This window comes from Tursiops truncatus, chromosome 9 (assembly GCF_011762595.2).
Source record: "Tursiops truncatus isolate mTurTru1 chromosome 9, mTurTru1.mat.Y, whole genome shotgun sequence".
Lineage (NCBI taxonomy): Eukaryota > Metazoa > Chordata > Mammalia > Artiodactyla > Delphinidae > Tursiops > Tursiops truncatus.
In genome coordinates this window covers 8,786,114-8,796,200 of record NC_047042.1, presented here as the reverse complement: position 1 = coordinate 8,796,200, position 10,087 = coordinate 8,786,114, and the positions used below count along the sequence as shown (strand labels likewise).

Genomic DNA, 10,087 nt, shown 5'->3' with positions numbered 1-10,087 from the left:
GCGGGCAGAGGACCTGTGGGGAGATGCCGTGGCGGCCACCTTCCTCCCTGCCCCCGGGTCCTTGGGCATCGCTTCACCTCGCAGGGCCCTAGCTATGGATCCACAGTCAAGCATGGGCCCCACTTTGCGTTCCTCTAGAATAGGGGACCTGCTTTTATTTGGGGGGCATGCAAGGTAAGCCCTCCCACAGGGGAAAAGCGCAAAATTTCAGCATTTTTAACGCCCCGAGAGACAGCACAGTGCGTGGCACTGCGCACCAGTGGGGAAACTGAGGCCGGGAACGGGCTAGGTGGGTGCCCGAGGTTCACGCGGCCCCTCCGGCGGCGGGGGGCCTGGGATGCGGCGTTGGGGTGCGGGCCGGGGCGCGCGCGTGTGCCTCGCGCGCCCAGGCCCGCGGCTCCGAGCTCGGCTGTCGCAGCGCGGTCTCCGGAGGACCGGGGCCGGGGCGCGGGCGGCGCCAGTGCGCAGGCGCAGCGGGCGGGAGGGGACGCGCTCGGGGCGCGCGCGCGGGGCAGCAGGCGCCCCAACTCTGCCCGCCGCGCCCCGGCGCCTCGCCGCCCGCCCGCCCGCCCGCCCGGCGCCCCGGCCGGCGAGGGGCGCGCCCGCTGCATGGCGCTGGGATGGCGGGGGCGCCGCGCGGCCGAGGCGGCGGCGGAGGCGGAGGCGGCGCGGGCGAGTCTGGGGGCGCCGAGCGGGCGGCGGGGCCGGGCGGCCGGCGCGGGCTGCGGGCGTGCGACGAGGAGTTCGCGTGCCCCGAGCTGGAGGCGCTGTTCCGCGGCTACACGCTGCGGCTGGAGCAGGCGGCCACGCTGAAGGCGCTGGCCGTGCTCAGCCTACTGGCGGGCGCGCTGGCCCTGGCCGAGCTGCTGGGCGCGCCGGGGCCCGCGCCCGGCCTGGCCAAGGGCTCGCACCCCGTGCACTGCGTGCTCTTCCTGGCGCTGCTCGTGGTCACCAACGTCCGCTCGCTGCAGGTGCCCCAGCTGCAGCAGGTCGGCCAGCTCGCGCTGCTCTTCAGCCTCACCTTCGCGCTGCTCTGCTGTCCCTTCGCGCTCGGCGGCCCCGCCGGGGCCCACGCCGGGAGGGCAGCGGTGCCGGTGGCAGCCGACCAGGGCGTCTGGCAGCTCCTTTTGGTCACCTTCGTGTCCTATGCCCTGCTGCCCGTGCGCAGCCTGCTGGCCATCGGCTTCGGGCTCGTGGTGGCCGCCTCGCATTTGCTGGTCACGGCTACCTTGGTCCCCGCCAAGCGCCCACGTCTCTGGAGGACGGTAAGTGCCGCGCGCGCTCCCGATCCGGTCTGGGACACACCTGCCCGGGAGGGACTGGGAATGCGGGGAGGAGGGCGCGCATCGCCAGGTTGGGCAGGTGGGGAAACTGAGGCCCCGAATTCGAGGGGGGACGTTCAAGGTCACTCAGAGAATTGGGGACACAGTGGGGGCTGGCACCCTGGGGCCGACTCTTTTCCGAGTTACAGTCCACAAAGCGCTCCTGGGTGTGGAATGTGGAGACCGGTAGACTAGTGTAGAGAGGGCAAAGATTGGCAAGGTCAGGCAGCTGGTGAGCGGCCAGGTGCGGCCAGAGCTCGGGTCCGACGCTGTCTGTCTGCGCCCATCCCCACAGGAGGGACGAAAAGTAGGCGCGGGGAGCAGGCCAGGGCAGGCAGGATTCCTGCCGGCTGTGCGCACAGCCTAGGGTGCCTCTCCCTCACGCTTGGCGCCTGGAGCCCGTGCGGCGCTCGCAGAGACCCCCTCCCAACCGTGCCGCCATGGGGGAGGTGGGAAGGGGGCAAGGACTTTGGCCCCCTCCAGCCACCCTGGCGCCCAGTTGTGGACCCGTTTGGGGTCCACAGGGACAGGGTTTGCCAAGGTCGCACAGGGCTGTGGTCTCTTCCGACCTGCTCTGCCGCAGCCGGCACCCAGGCTCGCAGCGCCTGAACTTTGTCGCTGTCTTTCCCTGGCGGGCAAGGTCGTTGCGAGGATCCCATGCCGGCTGCTGCCCGTGGGCTCCTCCCCAGCCCAAGGACCCCAGAGGTCTGAGGCAGATGTCTTGCCGCGTGGTGCTTTCGGAGCTTTTCCGTGCAGCCCAGCCTATCCCACCTGGGCTTGGAGGGCCCTGAGGGAGGGTTCTGTTTCTGCCTCTGGCTGCATTTTGGCAAGAGGGCGGGGTGGGTGGGGTGGGGTGGGGGAGCCCATCGAGGGAGAGAAAGGGGGAGATGGAGGAGATGGGGTGAGGAGGGGAAGCTGGACAGATCTGGCTTTGGGAGGAACAGCTGGGGTGGGGGGAGTGATGGGTGTCAGACAGCTGGGGCTGGGGCCCCACTAAGGACCCACCACCCGAGGACCAAGGGAGGGGCCCCCAGACGGTGATGTCCGGGATGCACAGGGTCAGAGGGGCCATGGGACACACAAGAGTGACACAATGCTGGACCTATATTTCAGGGCCCAGAGAGGCCAGCCTGTGGTGAGGGCTGGGAGGGGAGGAGGAGGGAGTATGTGGAGAGGGGCTGGGGGGTGGGGGGAAGAGAGGAAGGGAAGTAGGGGTGAAGGCCGGAGGCAGAGAGGAGGCAGAGAGGAAGCAGAGAGGAGGCAGAGATAAAGGCAGAAAAAAGGGAAGAGGGCCAGAGGGCTGCCTGCCCCCAGGGAGGGGAGGAAGGTGATGGGAGGGGGGGAGGGGGAGGGGAGGCGAAGGGGGAGGGGAGGCGAAGGGGGAGGGGAGGCGAAGGGGGAGGGGAGGGGAGGGGGAGGGGGAGGGGGAGGGGAGGGGAGGGGAGGGGGAGGGGAGGGGAAGGGGGAGGGTTTGTTTCTCCAGCAGGCCTCCTATGGGCTTTGAGTGCGGCTTGTTTGACCTTCGCAGGGGGCACCCCTGTATCTCTCCCCCAACAACCCTCCCATGTGTTGTGGTTGTCCCTCTCCCCCCCACACAGCCAGGCCCCCCCAGCAAGGACAACTTCCCTACCAGGACCGGGAGGGAGGCCAGGTCAGCTGCAGGTGGGGAGGGGGCCTGGACAGGCCTGGGCTGGGGCCTGGCTCAGTTCTGGTTGCACCCAGGGCTTCAGTCAGCTGCTTCAGTGACAGGCAATACTATTGTCTTCTTTTTTAATAACCAATGCTTTATGTAGCCTGTAGTCATTCCTTTTAGAGAATTAAAAGATTAAAACAGAGAGGGGGGAGGGGTGCGGGAGGGGGAGTCTGTAAAGGTGCCTTGGGCACTCAGAACTCTGCCCCTCCCCCAGGATAAGAGGAGCGCCTGTATTCTAGGAAGAAAGGGAGACCATCCTGGGGGCGTGGGAGTCGTAGGGAGCAGACATCTGGGCTTCACTGCCACTGGCTGTGATTCCCTGGGCAATGCAGACCCTTCCTTTTCTGAGCCTCAGTTTCCCCACCTGTCTAAAGGGCATCGCAGCTCCCCTGTAGGGCTGTGGTGAAAGTTCGTACTGGAAAAGCACATATTTGAAATCTCAGGCCCCTTCTGAATCGTTTTGGCTTCTTTAGAATGTTCATATTCAAACCCATGAGTCTGTACAGGTGGTGGTGATATTGACAGATAGATGGGGATGGATGCAGAGAAATACGTGGTGATCCGACTGTATGGTGCCCCAGGGATCCTCCCTTCCAATTAGAAAATTCTGGGAGTCTGTGAAATCTGTCCTTGGTGAGCTCTGCAACTTGGTATTTGAGACCAGTGAAGAAGATAGCACCCACGTTTCCGAAGCATGTCCGCTGCTAATCACGCTTCACCGCCTCCCTGCCATCTTGCAGTCCACTCACCTGCTCACAGCGCTGCTCCCGCAGGATGGAATTTGGGGCAGGCAGAAGCCCTGCAGGACACAGGGTAGAGGCCAAAAAGCGGCAGAAGAAGGACTGGATGAATGAGGCGGTCTGTGCATGGGTGCCGCCTTTGCTGCCTATATGCAGCGTGTCATATGCTCGCCGGAGAAAGCGCGCTCTGGGGACTGAGACCGGGGTTCAAGTGTGGGCTCCCAGAGCCTCAGGCCCTCCGCAGGGAGGCTCTAAGGCTTTCTTGCAGCAATCCTGTGCCGCCCTGGTGTGTGGGGATCTGGGGACGCAGCCGTGTGCCTTTGGGCTCTGTAGAGCCGGGACCAGCCCAGTTGCCGGGAGGCCGAGGTGGACATGCAGAAAGCCGGCCACGTGACTGCACTGCTGAAATTTGGGGGCCTCCACCCTTCCCCGAGAGGGTGTGCCTGCTGCTTTCCGCTAGAGCAGAAAGAATTTGGGGGAAATGGCCTTATTCCCACCTGGACCAGCACCAAGGATGAGCCCCATGAATGTGGACCGGACTGGGTCCCCCCCCCCCCCAGCCCCTTGCTTTCAGGACCCCCCGGTTGTACCTAAACACAGTCACTTTTATTTAACTGGGCAACGTGTCAGAACTGAAGGCATCACCTTCAGGAACACCTGAGGCCTGCTCAGAACCAGCAGCGGTGGGCAGGCTGGAGGGCATGGGGTTGGGGGGTGAGCACAGCAGCCTGGGGGCCTGGGGCTTCGAGGGTGGCGGAGGAGGGGAGGGGAAGATGCCAGATTTGTCCCTTGTTGACTGACAGAGCCTTGAGGGGGGAGGCTCTGGGAGGAGGTGACTGTGCTCAGGGACAGGTTGGCTGGGGAGTGGCGGGGAAGTAGAGTCAGGGCAGTGCCTGTGAAGGTCATTGCCGGGGAGTGATGGTGGGGCAGGAGGGGTGTCTCTGGAGAAGGGTTGCTGGCTCAGGGTGCCTGCTCTGTCCCTCAGGCGCCTTGCCTGTGATGGGTGCAGGGCGCAGAGCCCCAGCTTCCACCCTGTGCTGACTCTCTCCCCAGGGCTCCCTCCCGGATGCCCGCTTTGTGGGCAGGTGGGTCAGGATTGCTGTCTTTTTTCAGAGGGGGGATAGCGAGGGTCCACTGCAGTGCAGTGCAGTCTGGTTGCCTATCCACGTAAAGGAAATGTGTTTAGTGCCTGAACCGCAGAAAGGGTAACAAATCGCCGCTGTCCTGGGCAGCTGGGAGCTGGCCAGAAGTCCCCCTGCCCCTCCAGTTTGGGCTGAGCCCTTGAGGAGAACGTGAGTGCTGGCAGGTGGAGCCACGTGACCGCTGTCAGAATCACCATGTGTGCTGGCTGTACCGGCCGCCACACGGGCTTGGGCAGCCCATGCCTCCCGCCCCTATGTGTCTCCCACCCCTCCTTCCAGACCTGTGCCCCTCCCTCAGCCCAGCGCCTCCTCAGGCGGGGCCCTCCCCCCCCATGGCCGCCTGCTCCACTGGCTGGCCCTCTTCCCCTCTGGTTCTCTGCATCTCCCCTCACCCCGCCTCCCTGGACCCTCTCCTGACCAGCCCGCCTCTGCAGCCGTGCCGCACAGCCGGCGCCTCACCCCGGTGGGGCCCCTTCTCCTCTGGCTGGGCTCTTTCCTAGGTGGGGCCCCTCTCCTGCTGCACGTAACCCCCCAGCCTCCTGACTGCCCCCTACTGGTCCCTCCCTCGCCCTCCCCTGCCCTGGCTGGATCCCATCACCCGCTGGCTCACCGGCCTTGGCTCCCGTCACTGGGCAGGGCTCAGCCCCACGGTGACTTACTGCCCCAGCTTCCCACCCCCTGCACATTACAGCCCGGCTGCTCCCTGAGCCTTGGGCAGTGTCCAGTGGCTCCTCCAGGCCTCCAGGTTCATGTCCAGCGGGCATCCCACAGGGCACACCTGATTCCCCAACCCCCTTGTCTGCTGGGCGGTCCCCTCCCTAAACCTGGTCTGTTTCCATCACAGCTCTGTCATCCTCCCGCCAGGGTAGCCTGCTCAAACTGTAAGAAGACCTAGAGCTGCCTACACCAGGGCAGCAGGAACTGGGGCCTGGGTGAGGGGGAACCGTCCTGGCGTCGGGCGAGGGTTCCCACCTGTTCCCCCTCTGGGCGGTCCTGTGGGCCCCAGGCTTTCCTTTGTGGCCGCAGGACCCCCAGACTGTCCATGTGCTGAAGTCTGGCCCCCCGGTGGACCTGGTGGAAGGGACGGGGACCAGGCGAAGCAGACATGGCTGTGAAGCCTCGCAGCTGCTCGGGCTGGGGCACCTTCTCTGGACAGTTCTGTGATCCACGTTTGGGTGCCAGGCCCCGAGCTAGGGGACCAGACCACCTGCCCTCCAGAAAGTTAGTCTTTGGGGACCCCGATCAACAACTGGAACTGCAGTGTGTGCTGGGGGGGTGTGTGTGACCTTCGGAGGTGTGTGAAGGGGACAAGGCAGACAGGGGGCTCAGGGTGGCCTCCTGCGGACAGTGCGCTCCAGCCAAGGTCCTGGATAGATGAGGCCAAGGGGCTGCTGGACCCTGGGGCTGCAGGTGGCTGCCTGAGGGACTGAGCTGGTCACCACGGGGCCAGGGAGGAGGGCGTGGAAGAAAGGGCAGGTGCGGGGAGGCCCTGGGGCTCGGGCCACAAGGAATATTTGGAGGTCTTCCTCAAGCGGGTCCTGTGGGGAAACGTCCCCACCCGCTGCCCTTTCCGTGGGCTTACAGTGGTTCTGGGGTGATGCCCTTCTCCCCTCACATCTGTGAGGTCCAGAGGGTCAGGGCCCAGCCTCTGGGTTGACGGGTCTCCTGCTGGCTCTGTGTGCCTGCAGACTTGGAGCCCAGAAATGTCCTCGGATCATTTCCTGACTCAGATGGGGTGGGTCGGAATTCCCAGCACCGCGGGGGCTCTGCTCCGAGCTGTGGTGCGGTGGGCAGGGGACTTACCCTGTGCCTCAGTTTCCTCCGAGGTCACGCCCGTGGTTGTGTAGGTGCAGGTGGCCCTCTGGGACCGTGGCTTCCCCGCAGCGTGGGCCAGCACTCAGTGAAGTGGGAGTCTCCTCTTGTCATCACAAATTGAGCGTAGCCTGTGACCTACGAGTTTTCCTTACCTTGGTGACCCTCTGTCTGGTCTTGGTCAAACGCTGAAAGAGACGCGCAGGTTGCCGGTGGCAGGCCGTCTGTCCAGACTGTGCCCTTTGGGTGTTCCCATCGCTTCCGGCTGGTGTGCTGTTGGGAGCCCTCGCGTAGCACAGCCCAGCAGCGGCAGCCAGAGGGCTGTGTCTGTGCTGAGGCCTCCCCAGGGCCAGGGCTTCGCTCGTCCACGTGCCAGGCTGGGCAGGGGCTGGCGGTGGGGCAGGAAGGGCCGCATGGCAGCCAGGAGGCCTGGGCCACCACCCCGCCCCTGCACCTCCAGGTGAGACCCTGTTCCCGGACTGCAGGCACCTTAGTTTGCACCGAGGGGCTGAGCCAGGCAGGCAGAAAAGACCTTCCCGCCCCTAAAGTGCTGGGTTCCGCCATGTTTGAGGATGTGAGTCACATGTGGTCCGTCGTCTCTCTCACACGCATGTGCACGCACACATACAAACACACTCAAGTGCACACTCACACCCACACAAATGCACATACAGCACATTCACGCACATTCCCACTTGTACGCACGTGCTCTCACACTCACGTGTGTACATGCATGCACACATAAACACACACCCTTGCACGCTCACACAGGAACACACCCACATGCACACTCACAGGCGCGCTCACACACGTTCACGCAACACACTGATTATTTTTACTGTTTTCCGGGTGGACGTGTCTCCCCAGAGGGAAATGGGGCCCGGGGCCCTCCAACTCCACGACCAGTGCATGAAATGACACCAGGCCCCAGGCTCTGCCCAGGTGGGGAGGTCGGGTGAGGGGGCCGTGTGTGTAGGACTGAGAGCCTTGGGGAAGACTGACAAGGGCTGGGGCCCCCACCGGCTGTGTCCCTCTGTCCTCTGTCTGCTTTGCGTCAGTCCAGGCAGGGCAGGCTGGGCTTCCTCGGGCTCACGTCCACGTGCGGGGTGTGGCATAGGGCTGACGCGGCGTCCCCACCCACTGCAGGCTGTCCTTCACTGCCGCGTCTGCGGCCCTCCGGTCTTCGTCCCCCCTGCATCCTGCTCTGTCCCCTTCCCTCCTGGACCCTGTCTTCTTGGATTGGAGAGTGGTGGTATCTGCCTTGATACCGAGCTGTCAGGGTTCTCTGGGCGGGGCTGTGCAGAGCATGCCTGTAGCTCTGGGGGCGGGGCCTCTGCGCGCGCCTGCGCGTGTTGTGGACGTGTGCGTGTGCACGAGTGCACACGTGTAATGTACGTGCCTGTGTGTGCACACGTAGGTGCCCGTGTGTACACACGTGCGTGCATCCTGGTGTGCAGGGGTGTGAGTGTGTTCACGCGGGTGTGCCTGTGTCAGGCTTGGTACAGGGTCTGTGGTCTGAGGGCCCACAGCCTGGGCGCAGGGACAGCAAGCAGGGCCGCTGTGTGTCTAGGTCTGGAGTCGGGGGCACTTGCCGAGGTGGGCAGTGCAGCTTGGAAGGGGGCCTGGCCAGGCAGTCGCGGCTTGTGGGGATCCTGTGGGCAGCGGGGCTGCTGCAGGCCCAGAACCAGGGTGCTTATGAGGGACCCCAGGTGAGGGGCCCCTCGTGCAGGTAGGTGGAGGGGATGTCCAGGTGAGGGATCCGGGTGCAGGGGGACAGCATGCCCAGGAGAGTGACCCTGGGGACGGGACTCCCATCCGTGGTGCGTCAGGGTCACTGGACATGCTGGGTGCTCCCTCCTGCTGTCCACACCCTGCAGAGGGGGAAGCCCTCCCTGTGGGCACGTTCCCAGTCTGAAGGCAGCTTTCTCGTTTGATTCTGAAGTACAGAGTGACTATATCAGGGTCCAGCTTTTCCTTTGCTGACGTAGACCCTGGCTTCCCGGGAGCACAGCTGACTCTGATGCATGGGTGGGTCTTGTTCATGCAGTGGCTCGTATGGGGCCCAAGGCACCATGTGCCCAGGGTGGGGGATGTCAGATGCCACACTCTGGACAAGGAGAATGACCGACCGCAGCAGGGCCTGCCCCCTCGAACCTGGGCCGTGCCTGGGGCCCTCCTGTGTGGCCTCTTGTCCCGTGCACTGTCCCCCTAGCGCCCTTCTCAGCAGCTGCCTGATGAGCCCGTGTGAGACTGCATTCTTCCAAGGGTGCTTCTCACATCTGCACTGGCAGTCTTGTGCTGCACGTGAGCATCTGAGGGAGGCGTCCGCTCTGGGACACTCTGCCCACTGCTGCTGGGAGAACTTGGTCGTGGGCATCGGTGGGAGGGGGAGCCTTGTGCTGGAGTGATGACCTTCTGTGAAATCGTTAGCGCATTTTTCTTAGTGCCTTTGCCTAGTTCCCTTATGGGAGAGACACTTTCTTGTTAAGGGAAGGCGTTGCCTCCTGAATCAACCGTGGCCAAAGGGATCTGAAATGTGTGCTCTTTGAACTTGTTTTGCAAGGTGGCTGCTTTCCCAAACACGTGTCCTGCTGCGTGGATGAGAAGCTCAGTGAGCACATCTGGGGAATCATTGGTTTAGCCTAAGGATTTGGAAATATCTCTGATGCTTTATTTTATTTTTTTTAATTTTTAAAAAAATTATTTATTTTATTTTTTTATTTTTGGCTGCGTTGGGTCTTCATCACCGCGCGCAGGCTTTCTCTAGTTGCAGTGAGCGGGGCTACTCTTCGTTGGGGTGCGCAGGCTTCTCATTGCGGTGGCTTCTCTCGTTGCAGAGCACGGGCTCTAGGCGTGCGGGCTCGGTAGCTGTGGCTCGCGGGCTCTAGAGCACAGGCTCAGTAGTTGTGGCTCGCGGGCTCTAGAGCGCAGGCTCAATAGTTGTGGCGCACGGGCTTAGTTGCTCCGTGACATGTGAGACCTTCCCGGCCCAGGGTTCAAATCCATGTCCCCTGCATTGGCAGGCGGATTCTTAACCACTGTGCCACCAGGGAAGCCCCTGATGCTTTATTTTAAAGCAGATCCTTACCTGCAGGAATCACAAGTGGTTCCTGGGTACTCACTGTGTCCCGGGAGCACCCTGTGCGGTGGGACCCTTTTCTGAAGTCCAGTTTGTTCAAGGGTCAGAAATGGGCAGTGGGGTGAGATCTTCTTTGTGGATAGAGTCAGCGTCCAGGTGTGTAAAGGTGAACGGAGGCGATGAAATACTGCAGGTGCTGTGGATGGGTGGGTGGGACTTGGAGGCACACGGTCCTGTGGCCCAGCTCACTCGTGCACCAGCAGGTGGGGTGAGCCGGGACCCCAACACCAGGAGGTGCC

The 10,087-nt window shown here is 63.4% G+C and overlaps 1 protein-coding gene across 2 annotated transcripts in view; it reads left to right on the top strand.

The window, feature by feature from the left end:
- The first annotated feature begins 620 nt into the window (after window positions 1–620).
- The window catches only part of ADCY1 (adenylate cyclase 1), a 116,358-nt gene continuing 106,891 nt past the window's right edge, over window positions 621–10,087 (top strand). The window contains exon 1 of one of the 2 annotated variants that reach the window (XM_033862808.2): window positions 621–1,265. In XM_033862808.2, coding sequence (XP_033718699.1) covers window positions 621–1,265 — 645 coding nt within the window. The remainder of the gene's footprint in view (window positions 1,266–10,087) is intronic. The other variant, XM_073809499.1, reaches the window with a different exon arrangement.